Genomic DNA, 16,455 nt, shown 5'->3' on the forward strand with positions numbered 1-16,455 from the left:
AGCAGACGACGGAGGAAATTTACAGAGTCCATGGGTATGGTCGTAGGAGTTTAACTACATAGAAACCCATGCCTATGGTCGAGAGAGCTTAACTACAGGAATCAGATGCATATGGTCGTAGGAGCTTAACTACAGGATTCAGATGCATATGGTCGGGTGAGCTTTTGGAGCTGATAACAAAGAGTGTAGCCGTCTGGAGGTTGCCTGGTGGTGGTACTGACAGGATCGAGGCGTGTGCAAGTGTCAACTGCGGCAGTATATCTCTGCCAAACGGATCCACGACTAAGAGTTTGGAAATCGACGTGGCGACACACCCGCCGGCGGCAGGCATCCTGACAAGAGCGAGCTGCCGGTGGACCGAACCACCCACCCCGCTCAGCGGTTCCGTCACAATATATATATATATATATATATATGTATGTATATATATATATATATATATATATATATATATATATATATATATACACACTGTTGGTCATAAAGGTGGAATATTTTTTCACCAAATTTTCACAGCGTAATTATTGCAACATGATTTGAATATGGCATTTGTGGTGCATGATAACCACTTTACTTTATTATTCTGCCTTTTACACACGTTTGACAGTGACATTATACAAGTTTATGTCCTAAGCGATGGATGTCAGGAGCATAGAACAACAATGACGACAATATACAGTAGATTAAACGATCATTAGATATTTATTTTCAATATCTCTCAGTTTCCAGATGACTTCTTTTTATGTGATTTCATGGACAAATTTGTATCAAACTTGAGTCTTTGTTCTTACTCAGTCACTAGTATCGGGTATGTCCACCCTTGGCACGAACCAGAGCATGCAGACGTCGTGGCATGCTGTCCACTAACGTGTTGATGACGTCAACACGCATAGCGTCCCATTCTTCCCTCAGAGCATTTGCCAACTCCTGCAGATGTTGAGGAATAACCTTTCTGTCGTTGATGGCTCGGCCTAGGGCATCCCATGCATGCTCTATGGGGTTCATATCCGGCGAACAAGCTGACCATGGTAACTGTACGACGCCCTCTGCCTCCGGGAATTCCCTTACTGCAGTGGCCCTGTGCGGTCTAGCGTTGTCATCCTGCAGTCGGAAATTGTGCCCATACACTCGTCTTGCATATAGAAGACAGTAGAACTCCAAGTAATCCCTGTAGGCGGCGGTGTTAACGTTTCCGTCTGGAACCACCCATGGCGTTTTCCCTCCTTAATGGATGCCGGCCCATTATCATCACTGAGCCGCCTCCGCCTTGAGTCTTCTCGTGGATACATTCATCGCGAAGGTTTTCCCCGGCTAATCGACGAACTTGTTGTCTCCCATCCTTTCGGTCAAGGATGAACCGGCTCTCGTCCATGAAGGCTACATGTTGCCAATGTCCTGGGTGAAGCCTTCTGTGCTCCCTAGCCCAAGACCGTCGAGCTATATACTCTGTGGCGAACAGACAGGCGTGGACATTTGGTCAACCGTCGTGCTCGTTAATCATGTTGGAGCAATCTTAACAGTTGACCGAGAAACGTTGATCCCATGATATCTCCTCCACAAGCGACGAAGACGGCTCGTGGGCATTTTCCGGTTTCTGCGGCTGAAATTCAACAGTAATTGGCGATCATCTCTTCTTGTGGTCAATCAGGGACGTCCTGGAGATTTCCGTGGCCGCACATTCCCCGCCTCACGTTGACGTTTGTAATACCCCTTTCATAAACCCAATTATGCGGCTAATAGCAGCATAATTTGGTCGTAAAGTCGGAGGAGCGACCAGAGTTATCCGCATTATTTTGATGTTGCAATTATCCGCATAATAGCAGCATCAGAACCAGATTTTAACTTTATGAACGCATTTCGAAAGTAATGCGGATAATTGCCATGAAGCGGTCACAAGGTCACCCTTTTCCAACGTAACCGCATCGGAGGGGGTGTGTGCGGTTGCCAGGACGATTATCCTCCTTTTTCAGGACGGGCGCTCGTAAAAATAATGCGGATTATTTTCGGAGTTTATGAACGCAATTTATATTGAATTATCCGCATTACTCTTAGGCGGCTAATTGGAGGATAGGTTTATGAAAGGGGTTAGAGACTGCTCTCTGTGATATCCCTAGGACTTCTGCGAAATCAGTCTGCTTGTAGCCCTCCTGTCGCAGTGCTACCACTCTCTCGCGTGTTGCTGTTGCCGTTGGACCAGACATAGTCCAGGGAACGTCTCTACCGATTTTCATTTCAAACGGTACAAGGAATTTGAAAAATGCAACCTTCTTATACACAGTGCTAAATCAGGGAAAGGGGCAGAATATCATATGCATAGGCTTTATAGTCTTCAACAAAAGAATTTATCACGTAATCCAAATTTCTCATGTTATAATGTCACCTGTGTAATGGGAAAACATTATGTAATCACTCAATTACCACTTTGTATACGCGTAGCCTTTCAAATACCAACAAAACTGTCGATTTTTATTAAAAAATATTTTATTCCACCTTTATGACCAACAGTGTATATACAGTATATATATATATACATAATTAAAAAATATTGTAAAAATTGTAAGAATCACCGCTCAAGCACCACATAACAATATGAAAATCATTGTGTTCCACTCTGGTCAAAGAGACCACAATACATCCAAATTTCAACGGTTACACGATGGGTCCATTCCAATGTCTTGCTGTTTTAAAACATTAATCAGCCAATCAGAACTCTGGATTTAAAAATTTAAAAAAAAATCTCGTCTTGTACCTTGGTGAAAATAGTGCGATCTTAAGCAGGTTAAAAGGTGCCACATTTTAGCACTGACATTGAGGAAATACATACTTTTAGCGTAATGATGATATAAATATTACTAAGGCGAGAAAAGAAGTTTTCCAACAGTGACCAGAGAAAAAGGAGGAATAGCATCATGTTATGAAACCCGTTTTCAGGCACGAAATTCACTTTTTTTGTCCATATTGTTTACATAAACCAAATTACCAATATGAAAGAGTTACATTTACTTTTTACTCTATCCAATAGTGCATATAATTTTGACTAACTCTTCTCATTACTCTCAAAATTTTGTGGTGAAACTGATATTTTTGAGAAAAAAAATGCCACTTTCGCGACCACCAAAATTCTGTATCGATCGACTCGCCTTATCCACTCCATTTTGCCCCCTTTTTTCCCTCCCTCTCTCTCCCCCCTCTCTCTCTCCCCCCTCTCTCTCTCTCTCACTGTCTCGATCTGTATTAATCTAGGTCTGTCTTTATCTCCCATCTGTCTCTTTTCTCAGACTTTCCTTTTCCCCATTAACTGCTTTATTATACATCTAAGTAGTCTAAATTTATAATATAGAACAAGGGCCCATAATCTGAACTCGGATAGTCCTCTTCATCATTAAAACACGAGCAAATAGCCAAGTAAAGTTAGGAATATGATATCAATTATTTTTTTTTTTGAAATTTGGGGGTTTCCCATAATTTTTAACACAGAGTAAGACCCTGACCTTCGTAAAACCAGATTTCAGAATACAGACCATTGTCTCCTCTGGCATTAGCGTCCTTCATTCTGCTTCAAATGCAAACACATATCGTTATATACATTAATGTATAACTTACTACAAACTATCAGAAGTGCCATAATATGAGCTGAAAGAATACAAAATATTGATTTTCACAAAATGGTTTAATGAAAAATAACTTTCATTTAATATTTTGTTAATTCATTATTTTTGTGATAAATCAAATTTCGTCCCGTCCCAACACAACAAACACATTTCCTAAACATGATAATTTTAGGAAGCTTTGTCATTTTTATATAGATGTATAAGCTTATTTTTTATAAAGATGCCCAGTAGGCCTAGCATATTCAACTGGTCCATAAATCCACGCAAGTGGCCATTGTTCTATGTTATGTCACTGCATGTGATTTTGATATTAATTAATTATTTCCAAGATTTTTCCTTCGATCCAGATGAGCAGCAGTGAAAACTAAAGATAACTCTTTTAACCAGTCTCTACGGTTTCCGGAAGACGCAGGTTGGGTCTCCTGATAACTTCCGGTATAGAATATCCGAACACTCTTAGATCACGGTACAAGCTATGAACAAGGTTAACAAAGACATCATCTGGGAGAGAACTGTAGTACTTAACCATGTTTTCATCATTAGAACTACGCGTTCGTGGTTTTGAAGGATCAGATTCTGGGAACTTTAGCAAAGAATCGCTCGTCTTCGATATTAAGAAATCCTCTACATCCTCGTGCATGGTTTCGTACTTCCCGATGAAATCGAAATCGACCTGACACGGGTGACACAACTGATACTGATTCATCCAATGCTCGTTTGGTTTTTTAGTGGCAATGGTGTACCGGACGAACTCTTCGAAGGTATATGGTTCAGAACTGTTCTTACGGTCCAATAATAGCGGATCATCATCTCTAAGGAACCAAATTATCAGGTGGCATAGAGGGCAATCAGTTCGGTTTTCTGGGTTCCTATTCTCAATTTTTTCGCGAAACGCTGACAGTAAACGTGTAAAGGGATTGCGGACAAACACAAAATAATTGTATTCCTTGATTTTCCGATTGGCTAATGCTGGTTTCGTTTGACTCAAGTTCTTGAAAGTAGCTTCGAATGTCTTGTGGATGCTTACGTTGCGTCTCAGTGTGATCCCGTGGGATGAGAGGAAAACCTGCTTAAAGCTAGTGCATCCTGCCTTTGGCACATAACAGTACATCAATCGGTGCTTATCAAATAACATTGTATGTTCGAAGGAGGCAAGAGCCTTTGGGCTCAGGTTACCCTTTCTTGATGGTTTCAGTTTGAAATCGGAGCATGCTTTTCGTAGGACATCCTTGCGTACTTTCTGACGATGTGTAGCTTTAACAAGCGACTGTGAAAAGAGAAAAGTGAACACAAATTAATTCAGCTTTTAAAATTTCCATTGCCGATCGGCCAAACCAGATATCAAGCCGATTTTACCTGATACTTCTTGCTTGGTTTTGCTCCGCGACGTATGGTCAGTTTAAGAACAGAGAAATTATATTGTCAAGTGCCCTTCATTACAAAGAATTACCAACAAGTCGTTGTCGAAAACTTGGGGAAGAGAACTGCGGCTTCGTCCTTGACTCTGGACAAACGACATATTTGCAATTTTTCGTCAGCTCCGGAACTACGAAACTGCTGTTCCTGTTCACCAATTTTCGCAAAAGACCTGCCAGTTGTTCTTTGTCATTTGACGACAGTTTCGATACATTTTATGTGTTTTTGAAACCTCCGTATGTGGTGAAGCGAAAACCCCCTGATGTTGTTTCTTTCTTCCTTCATTGTGAGATGCGTTTATAGGAAGCCAGAGCAATGTCGTTTAAGACTGACCCCGATCAGGCTGTATTTTTCCGGTAGTCCTATTTTCCAAAAATATAAAACGGTCACACCAGATAGAGCCCCACTACCGATCTGCCAATTCCACACTGTAAAAACTGCGGTGTTAAAACTGACACCAATTGGTGTTAATAGAGGACCACACCCTGAGGTGTTAAAATTACACCCTAGAGATTAAACATAACACCAAAGACTGTAAATGTAACAACTAAAGGTGTTGTGATAACACCTATAGGTGTAAAACTAACACCACCAATTTAACACCGGTGTAAAATAACTGGTGTGGTCCTCTATGTACACCGGTTAACACCACAGTTTTTGCTGTGCATCATACATACCCTTTTAAGATAATTTTGACCTGCCAGTGACGTCTTTGAATTTTTCATTTGAAAATATTTCATTCATTGTCGTAAAGTAACGGAATGACTTTACGAACAACTGTCACTGGAGACCCTTTTAAGTGTTTAGGGGTCAAGAGCACCACCCAAAAAACTTTCTTATTTTACATCCGATTTTAAAAAAGAAATTTTCAGTGATGGGCTTGTTGGCCTTTTCTATTTTCATTCAAATCAACTTTAAGTTGGGTTGGAATTTTTCCTGTTATGATATCCATATGTAACTGATTTTGCACTAAAAGCAGGTTCCAGTTGTGCGAATTATTTTGAACAGCTTTATGAAACAAAATCCGGGTCGGTCTTGCAGGTCTGGGCATATACACTCTAAGAAAAAAAAATGCAAATTGGAACCCTGTTGTCCTGAGTTGGAATCCTTGAGAAAAAGGTTACTAAAATATTCTTTACGTGCTGAAGAACCTTGAATGTCTTTGTAAAGTATTTGAAAATCTCAAAAAGTTGCTGTTTTAAGTAATTTAGAACCTTTAAGGGAATCTTTAAAGGTTCCAAATACGGGACAAGTATAGAACCCCGGTATATAAGAACCTCTTTTCTAAGAGTGTAATTATGCACATCCTTTGGGTCCTCTGAGGTGTTCTTGGGTTTCAAATGGTGTCGACTTTAACACCCCAGTTAGTGTAACGTGTTCAGGTGTTCGGTGTCAGTATACATTGAACGACATTCACTGGCGGATCCAGGGGAGTGGCAAAGCCGACCCATGCCCCCCCCCCCTCTTTGAGAGGCACAAGCAAATTTTGTAATGTAAAAATGCCGTAAAAACAGAAGTGAAAGTGAAAGTGAGGACTTTTTTTTTGCTTGTCAAATTTTTGCTTGGGAAAAAATGTGCCCTTCACTTTTGAAAAATCCTGGATCCACCCCATGACGACATCGATCTTGTAATTGCTTGGAGTATTTGAATGTCCAAAATAGTAGGGGGTCGTAGGGAATCATGCGATTCGTTAGATTGGGGAAAAAATAAGATCGCGATCAGGGACCAAACTAAAGTTGGGTTCAATCTCATTCGATCGAAAGTTTTGATCAAATTTTTTATCGGTCCCTGACCATATATTGGATTGACTTTCAAATCTGGAATTTAGAGAGTGGGCGTCTACCATCCTGTTCAAGGAATATTGGTCAGGTTACACTGCCGAGTTGTACCGACAGACCGATAATATCTTGATCGGGCTTGATCGAACAGACCAATTCGAAAGTGATAATCTTTATCATTGAAAAACTTTCGATACAGATAGGGCTACTTAAAAAAAAACACTGATCATAAGTTCTAACTGTTTCTGAATTTTGTTCTAACTTTGAATCCTTGAAAGAGACAATAAAGAAGACAGAAAGGATGATGGGAAAGAGAAAGATTGATCTCTATATCAATTCTATACAAAACAATAGCTGAGCAAGAGCGTGTCAAAATTAAAAATTGGACTCGGATGTCTGACCAATTATTGACGTAGCATTGGTTTTATGATTTCGAATTCATTCACAATTAGCTGCAAAAAGAGAATGCAAATAATCATCACGAGAGTGTTTGAATTATATATTTGCTTTACCTCTAGTTTGGTGCTTTCCGTTAGTTCAATGACGGTGGTAGAGTGGTTTAATTCCACAGCTGAGCGATCGTTGGCGACGGGTAGGCTGTCTTTTACGACGACCTGCCCTTCTCGATGGTTTTTAAGTACGGCTGGACGATTTTCTACGGCTGATGAAAGGTTTGTACCAAAGTCTGATTTTTCTCCTGCGACGGCTGGACGAATAACATCAACATCCGGGGGATCTTTATCGACTGCTGGACGATCTTCAATATCTCCTAGGCGATCTTTGACGATGGCTGGACGATCTTCATTAAATCCTGGGCGATCATTTACAAGGGTTGGACGATTTTCCTCAATGCCTGTGCGATTTTTGACGGCGACTGGACGATCTTCATCAACGCCTGGATGATCTTTGACGGTGGCTTGACGATCTTCATCAACGCCTGGACGATCATTTCCGACGAATGGGCGATCTCCCTCACTGCCTGGGCGGTCATTTATGATGGTTGGGCGATTTTCCTCAACACCTTGGCGATCTTCTACGACGGTTGGACGATCTTCATGAACGCCTGGGCGATCTTCTACGACGGTTGGACGATCTTCATGGACACCTTGGCGATCTTCTACGATGGTTGGACGATCTTCATTAACGCCTGGGAGATCTTTTACGATGACTGGGCGAAAAGATGAATCATTTTTAATTAAGAAGTTCGTATCCCTTTTATAATCCCGATGCAGTATACTGTGAGATGCTGTCAGAAAAAAAGAAAGTCAATAAGTTAGATATTACATTTATCAATATATTTAGAACTGCACAACCAATTAATTATTGAGTACATCAATATACCGTGTAAAAAAGTTAACACTTTACAAAAAAATTCTGTAAAAATATCTGTGATATCCTGAAGCTTGAATCTATGAATTAGTAGAATTCTCTTCAAGTGAATGACGATATGAGTGTGGTCAAAAATTTCCATTTGGGAGAGTACCAATTACTTTTAGTCCGAATATTGAATTGCGCAAAAGCTGAAAAAAGGGTTGAATGCTACCAAAAAACATTGTTTTGAAGATACATGTATTTTTCCTTTTTGTAATTTTTTTTCTTAGCCCAACACATTCTCAGAAGCCTCACTGCCCCCCCCCCCCACTCTAGACCATCGCGATGTATATATACGTATATTGAATATAACCGTGAACCACATGAAACAGGCTTGAATTTTCTTCCTTTTTTTCTTTGAAACTATGCTTAGGTAGGCGTAGGGAAACAAATTGTAATGAAGTATGAAATTAAATTTTTTGTATCAAAAGTATCATATTTCTTGCATGTTTGCTTGACTCGCTCGTAGCTTTTTAGAAACTTGGACCCATTTGTCTTGCCCCTCATTAACATTTTATGAATAAGAACGTCATAAAATACCGTACAGTGTAAAACAAAAAATAATACATTGTTTAAATTATTTAAACCTTTCAAAAACTTGTTTGAAATGTTTAAGCAGTTGTTTAAAAAGTTTAAACAATAGTTGTTAGAGTGATTGGCTTAAACAAGGCGCTTAAAAATAATATTTAAAAAGCGTTTTTAGAGTTTATGTAGCCCAAGATTTCAGAAGTTCCGAATACAATCGAGCAGTGTGTTCGGAATAATGATAATACACTGCAAAAACACTGGTGTTAATTTAACACCAGTCTGGTATCTATATTGGTCCTCACTAGAGAGGCGTTGAAACAACACCGGTTATAAGAATCAAACCGATATTGGTTTAACACTAATTGGTGTTGCTTAAATGCCAAATTGGTGTTAGCCTAACGCCAAACCGGTGTTTCAACATAATTCGGGCCCGATCAAAGCTTAAAGCAGATACGAACCAATAGCGCCATCTCGAGTCCTCCACTACTCATACCTGGCCAGTTTCCTGACCCATAATGCTAGCGTAGTCTAGTAATATAGACCCACTTGAATGAAAACACGCTAATTAACTACTCAATACATTAATACCGCAATAATTATGTTACCAAGTAGCAAAACAACTACTTTTCCTCTCAAAACATTTTAGTTTCTCTTTAAGAATACAATTACAGGTCGGTCAATTCTACATTTTAAGACTGAACACTCAATGAGAGACCACACACATTCACTCACCCTTTAAGTAAAGAAAGCATCATGATTTCTCATAATAGACAGAGCCGATATGTATGTAGCCAAACTGCTGAGTCAACTCAATACAGTGTTTTTAGTTCTTATCATGCCTGAAGTTTCCTGTTCTTTATAGGACCTATTTCCATTTACTCATGAGACCTATTTGATTTAACACTGCACATTGATTAATTAAACCAGGTAACGAAAGTCTATTATTATTAGCCCTTTATTCAATCCCCGTTGAACGATGCATGGTGTGTTTTACCCAATACATTCATTGTCGAGTAGTAAGCTTATGAAAATACAAATACTTCCTTCACTCCGTATATCCAAGTTCATTAGTGGTGTAGTAATTCTGCAAAAAACTTTGAATAAAGTTTTATAAATCAATCTATTTTCATTAATATTTGCGTGTAAAAAAGGGAGAAATGGGATAGCCATAATAAGATAATTGATCAAAATGATTGCAGGCCTATATACAGTTCTATATACAGTATATATTACAACACTATATGAATTGACAATAAATCATAAATTGATAATTGATTGAAAAAATGTTGACGTAATGACTAATTAGATCAAGAAAAACCAAATTTTTAGATATTGCTTTATAACGCGATATGTATTTATATATGATGATGATAAAAATAACGATAATAACGAAAATAACAATGATTAATAGTAATAATAATTATAATAATGACATCCAAAACTTTCAATCCTTGTTAGTTACCTATTAAGGAATACTTCTACATGGACTGATGTGCTACATTTTCCACCATTCAAGGGGACGTTTCATAGAGCTGTTGGTAAGTTAAGAGCGACTTCAAAAGAACGACTTGTGATCCTTTCTTGTGGTAAACGATATTCACCATTGAATATTCATTGGAGATTGCTTAGCGCGTATGTAAGATTTACCACTCGTTCTTAAAGTCGCTCTTAACTTACAAACCTCTTTATGAAACACCCACCTGGACTCTATCTTTCTTTTTTTTTGTTCAATATGCTTCAGTCTTCAGCTGTTTGCAAAATCTTCTCTTTTTTCTGTTTTTTTTTAACAGTGTATGGTGAAAAAAATGTTTCAGCTATTATAATTCTAAGACAATTCTGAATTATTCGAGCGAGACTTGAGCGAATGAACCCGTATACTGTCAGAGATTTGTGTCACAAATGGCTGTCCGTCAATTTGGACTGAATTAAGTTAACCTGGGTCCCGTAACACAAAGGTTAGCGATTGATTTTCACGATTGATTGTACATTGTAGTCAATGCAATCAATCGCAAATGTTATGCAACTATTGATAAGGTTTATGTTACGGGTATTGGGTTCAGAATACGGACCTGAGAGTCTGATATGATATATTATTGTAGCTACATATGCATGCTCTTCGTATATACTGCAGCATGTTCCTTATTAATTTACGCAGGGGCAGTGAAATTTTGAAAACTTCCATTATTTGACTGAAAATTGTCACATATTAAGTTTTCCAAAAGTGTACACGAAATCCTTATTTTCTTCTTAAGAAAATGCAAAGCTCATGATAAGCTCAATCGCTTCGCTCCCACGCTTTTAAGTTTCTTCGAAAATTTATATGTGCCTTGCTCCCCCACCCCTCCGCCCCAGAAAAGGTTCGTATGTACGGCCATGAGCAATGCTCCATCAGGATGCACGACTGGTATGTATTACAATAGAACAATATCCAGAAAAAAAACGTATTCTACATGTATTTATTTATTTTATTTATTCATAAGAGTTTTTTTGTACAGTGGCTCGATCAGTAATTGGTATACTGTTTTCCTTGGAGGCCAACAACAAAAATACAAATATAACAAACAAGGGTAAAAAAAGAGTACAATGTAAGTTGAGACAAACAAACTTTGAAGATGATAACATTACACAGGGCCAGTATATCATTTAAGACTATTATAACGCCAAAATAAAAGACTGAATGAAGATTCGGATTGGGCATTTCTTAAAAAATTAGGTAGATTGTTCCAATTCAATGCACCAGCAAAAGAAAAACTTTGTTTGCCCATTTCTGTTCGAACTCTGGGCAAAATCAATCCTGTGCTTTGTGCACTGCGAGTACGAATACTATGTACAGTTTCAGATTTTTAAAAAGATATTTAACAAATAGGCTGGATTTGGATTAAGAAAAACATTTACAATATGTCTATATATATATATATATATATATATATATATATATATATATATATATATATATATATATATATATATATATATATATATATGTACATTGAAAGAATGAATTTCCACGAATCAGATGCTGTTAGTTGTTGCTTGAAAATTCAATATAAAGTAATTTGAACAGATAATTTGAAATCAGACTAATACACCACTAAACCAACGAAATTATGATATTTTAAATTTCGGTCAAACAGGATGTCTTCATAAATAATGATCAATGAGAAAGCTTATGATGACTATCCCCTCTTATTTTTTCAATGTATTTTGGTTATATGAGATCATATTTTTCTCAAATTTTGTCCACCCAGATTGAACAAAATCGATTGTATAGGCCTACAGTTTGTCCCTGATAGAACATGTTTTTATTGTTTGTCCTCCAACATATGTCTACATGTTCTCCATTCAAACATACTAAAAATGAAATTGATATACTGAAGGTTAAATCACAACGCGGAGAACATCTTGTCTACACCAATGAGTTCTTATTTGTATATTAAAAGCTATACGCCTATGATAGTAAAAAAACAAAAACAGAAGTGTAGTTACGGAATCTTCCTAAAATATGACATATGAACAGAGAAACTCCCTTAACGAAGGCAAAGATTTTTGAGATATGAGTTGCAGGGTCTGATTCTTATTTCATAGGTTTATTACAAAAATCCCATTTGTGACAGATTTTGACATAATATTTCGAAAATCATATTTCACTCTTCTCTTTTTCCCTTTCTCTTTATATTTCTTTTCTTAATCGATCTCACATTTAAGCAGTATTTGGTAAAATTTTGCCCGACAAACATATTCCCTTCCCCTAATATTGGATAAAAAAAACAATATGAGAAAATGAACTTACCCGATTCCAGTCTAATGTGGTTGAAGAAAATGGTGTTTATAACAAGAGAAATGGAAAGCGTGGTAAAAATAAACCACGGTGGACATACTCTTGTCACTTTCATCTTCTGACGAAAAAAACTATTCAAACTATTTCAAGTATTTATCCCAGAAGAGCGAGCAGCGCTCATGACATTCACCCCGGCTGATGAGTTCAAAGTATAGGCCTACAGCACGATCGATGCATGTGTCGAGCTTTTGATTAAGTGCATCTTTTTTTACACCTCTGTTTCCTTTAATTGTATTTCATTCGGGGTGTGATCGATGATAGCCGGAACTTCCTCCCCAAAGAGAATTGGCAGCTAGATATTGCACTATGGCCCACGTATTGACCAGGAAGGTGTCAGAAGGAACTGTAACTATTTTAATTGATGCAAAGCGTATTCATGATTCTAAAGCGCAAGGATTTACGAAGTCTGCTTTGCTTTGAAGTTCTACGCGGCAAGCCGGTATGACCCAGTACCAGTACTATTGAATCATGATTGAATGGTATATGTGATGGGAATAGGGCAGTAGTATAAGGTTGTCTCCAGCGTCATGACGTAATGTTACGTAATTCTCATGAATATTAATGAGGGTCATGAATATCAATGAGGGTCGTGAATACATAATGAGGGTGTCTTGGGCGTCATGACGTCACACGAGCCCTAGGCTCAACCCTAGCCGTAACCCTAACCGTAAGAGTACCAGCAACTGCAACCCTACCCGAAACCCTAATGTACCAGCAACCCTAGCCCTACCCCAAACCCTAATCTATCGATGTCACTGAGCGCCTTGAGCACCTAACATGTGGATATGTGCGCAATATAAATACCCTATATTATTATTATTGTACAATTTGTCATTTTAATGTCATATTTTTGTGTTAATCCCATGCCATCGTTTTTATTTTTATTCTCGTTACGTCATTTTGATAATTGTCGATCAGTCATTGTTCATTTTCTCCTTCTGTCATTCGGCCATTTCGTCGTTTTGTCATTTTCTTCCTTACGTCTTTGTTTCATTACTAAAAACAGTTTCCAAAAGATATGGTATCATTGAAAATAAAAAAGATATAAGAAAACAAACTAGATGGTCATCATGCGTATATACAATGATTGTTCATCTTCTACTCCCTCCTTATAATTATGTTCATACTTGTCAGATGATTCATAACAATTATTATAATGTTATAATATATTGGGAGAAATATATCTCCCACCCCACGATCGACATCCATGTCAACGATTCAAGGAAAATAATATTGCTGCCTCGTATTTTCACGCATTTTCATACACGCGAAGTCTTCATTAATTATGGTCATGACACCATTTCCTCATTATTACATTTTATCATTTAGTCATTTGGGCATTGTTTATTTAATTCAATTTTTATTCCGTCCTTCAATCCTCTAATCATTTTCACCATATTTTTTGTTTTCATTTTCTCATATCACCAGTCATCATTCGCAAAATCGTATTTCCTTCCACTCTATCTAGACATAGTTCAAAATTGAATTGCTACGTATATTATTTGTCTCTCTAGGATATCCAATTAAGTTTATTTATTATGGTAAAGCACCATGTGTAAAGCTGGCCAAATATAATGAAAAAAATATGAAACACATACAACGCACACACACTAAGAAACAGAAATCTTGGATAAACTTATTTTAATTTATGTTTATTACACAGAACACAGGGTAATCACATATAGAATGGTATTTTTAGAGGGTATTAGACTCGTATCAGTTAATTTAATGAATATGCATTATTTCTTTCCTCCCTATAAGAACGGACTCGATATATATAGATTCCGTACTAATTCAATCAATGCAGTATTTTAGTAATGAATTTCTTCGGTTTCTTCCATCTCATCATCATCATTATCACCATCATCCTCTTCAGCTTGATATTGGAATAATCCATCGAACTTGAACATGAACATCGAACTCGTGTCGTTTCGTCATATTTCGATGTCATTGTTTTCCCATCTTCTCCTTTCATAATTTTGTCACACTCTCATTTTTCTTTCCGTAATTTCGCAATCACATATTGTAATTTATTCCTTTTGCCAATCGGAATTCTGGTTGTTCTCGTCATTTTTATAATCCTGTCGTTCAAATCGGTGTCAACGGCGTTCAGTAATTGCCGCTCCTTGCGCCGGCAACGGCGTTATGCACTTCCGTATTACAACGTTGTAACGTTACTTGCATGCGACATCATGGGCAAATTTGCAAACACTACAAAAAGTACAGATTCAGCCATTTCTTTTCATTTTGCGAGTTAGGAGCCATCAAGTCAACAGGATGAATAACCTCGATATATCAAAACGATACGGCTGTTCACTGTGTCATAGAACGTATAGTCGTAAATATGACATGAAAAGGCATCAACAAAATGCACACCCTGAAATGGAAAATGCTCATGATTATGCTGAAAATGAATACGAGGATGAAGATTCCAACAAGTGGAATGCCCTGGCCGTCTCACCTGCATCACGCGGTTCAATATAGCAGCAGTGCTGACTTTGAATACTACTCTAACTCGCACAAGATGTTCAGTGATACATGGTTACTCTTATGTCCACTTTTTATGAACTAGACCAATAAACTTACAGAGATATGATGGTTATTCAACAAAAAACCCCAGCATCGCCAAAGTTCATTGACCTTACATGACCTTTGACCTTGATCATGTGACCTGAAACTCGCACAGGATCGATGTTCAGTGATACTTGATTACTCTTATGTACAAGTTTCATGAATCAGATCCATAAACTTTCAAAGTTATGATGGTAATTCAACAGATACACCCAATTCGGCCAAAGTTCATTGACCTTTGACCTTGGTCATGTGACCTGAAACGCGCACAGGATGTTCAGAGATACTTGATTACTCTAATGTCCAAGTTTAATGTACTAGACCAATAAACTTTCAAAGTTATGATGGCATTTCAAAAACTTAACCTCAGGTTAAGATTTCGATGTTGATCCCTCCAACATGGTCTAAGTTCATTGACCCTAAATGACCTTTGACCTTGGTCATGTGACATGAAACTCTAATAGGATGTTCAGTAATACTTGATTAACCTTATGGCCAAGTTTTATTAACTAGGTCCATATACTTTCTAAGTTATGATGTCATTTCAAAAACTTAACCTCAGGTTAAGATTTGATGTTGACGCCGCCGCCGTCGGAAAAGCGGCGCCTATAGTCTCACTCTGCTTCGCAGGTGAGACAAAAACGAGGACATATAACAGTCATAGTGATGACGAGGGAGTAGAAACGATGACGATACAGAGGACGACGAATCTTCTAACTCAGAGACACCTGACATGGACGACCCAGCAGACAACCTAGCTTATCAAGAATGGTACGCAGAGGCGATGGCAGCTACCGAGCAATTGAGGAATGAAAAGTACGACAAATACATCTCCAATGGAATGAGTGATGAAGAAGCCAAAGAAAAGGCTCATGTGAAAGTTCTTTGGGCCGTCAAACGGATCTTTTTCGACCGCTACTCTAATTTTTTGAGACAAAGTTTGTACCTCGAAGAGGACGACACGAATCAGGAAATAATTTCTGATCTCTCGGAAAGAGTAGAAAGTGGCATGAACGTTCGGAAAGCAGTACAACGAGTCTTAGCAAGACAAGGAACCAAGTTCGATGGATTATTCCAATATCAAGCTGAAGAGGATGATGGTGATAATGATGAGATGGAAGAAACCGAAGAAATTCATTACTAAAATACTGCATTGATTGAATTAGTACGGAATCTATATATATCGAGTCCGTTCTTATAGGGAGGAAAGAAATAATGCATATTCATTAAATTAACTGATACGAGTCTAATACCCTCTAAAAATACCATTCTATATGTGATTACCCTGTGTTCTGTGTAATAAACATAAATTAAAATAAGTTTATCCAAGATTTCTGTTTCT

The 16,455-nt window shown here is 37.8% G+C and overlaps 1 protein-coding gene across 2 annotated transcripts; it reads right to left on the bottom strand.

Moving 5' to 3' along the window:
• Positions 1-2,736: 2,736 nt before the first annotated feature.
• Positions 2,737-13,081, bottom strand: LOC121406539 (carbohydrate sulfotransferase 14-like). 2 transcript variants are annotated; one of them, XM_041597561.1, is made up of 4 exons: positions 12,495-13,081; positions 7,701-8,051; positions 7,318-7,616; positions 2,737-4,878 (listed from the first exon to the last, which is right to left on the bottom strand). In XM_041597561.1, exons 1-4 carry the CDS (start codon positions 12,595-12,597, stop codon positions 3,991-3,993), a joined length of 1,641 nt encoding a protein of 546 aa, XP_041453495.1. In that variant the 5' UTR covers positions 12,598-13,081; the 3' UTR covers positions 2,737-3,990. The 2 variants fall into 2 exon arrangements, with proteins under 2 accessions (XP_041453495.1, XP_041453488.1); XM_041597554.1 differs by having other exon boundaries at positions 7,318-8,051; positions 12,495-13,077.
• Between the last annotated feature and the right edge of the window lie 3,374 nt (positions 13,082-16,455).

The sequence above is a fragment of the Lytechinus variegatus genome, chromosome 1 (assembly GCF_018143015.1).
Source record: "Lytechinus variegatus isolate NC3 chromosome 1, Lvar_3.0, whole genome shotgun sequence".
In the NCBI taxonomy this organism is placed as follows: domain Eukaryota; kingdom Metazoa; phylum Echinodermata; class Echinoidea; order Temnopleuroida; family Toxopneustidae; genus Lytechinus; species Lytechinus variegatus.

Bases quoted from the DNA above. Each gene is read 5' to 3' on its own strand.
- LOC121406539 (XM_041597554.1), bottom strand. From the start codon at position 12,597: ATGAAAGTGACAAGAGTATGTCCACCGTGGTTTATTTTTACCACGCTT. The intron at 8,052-12,494 runs GTAAGTTCATTT...TTTTTCTGACAG, and splicing joins CCACATTAGACTGGAATCGG to CATCTCACAGTATACTGCAT. The intron at 4,879-7,317 runs GTAAAGCAAATA...CTCTTTTCACAG, and splicing joins CGGAAAGCACCAAACTAGAG to TCGCTTGTTAAAGCTACACA.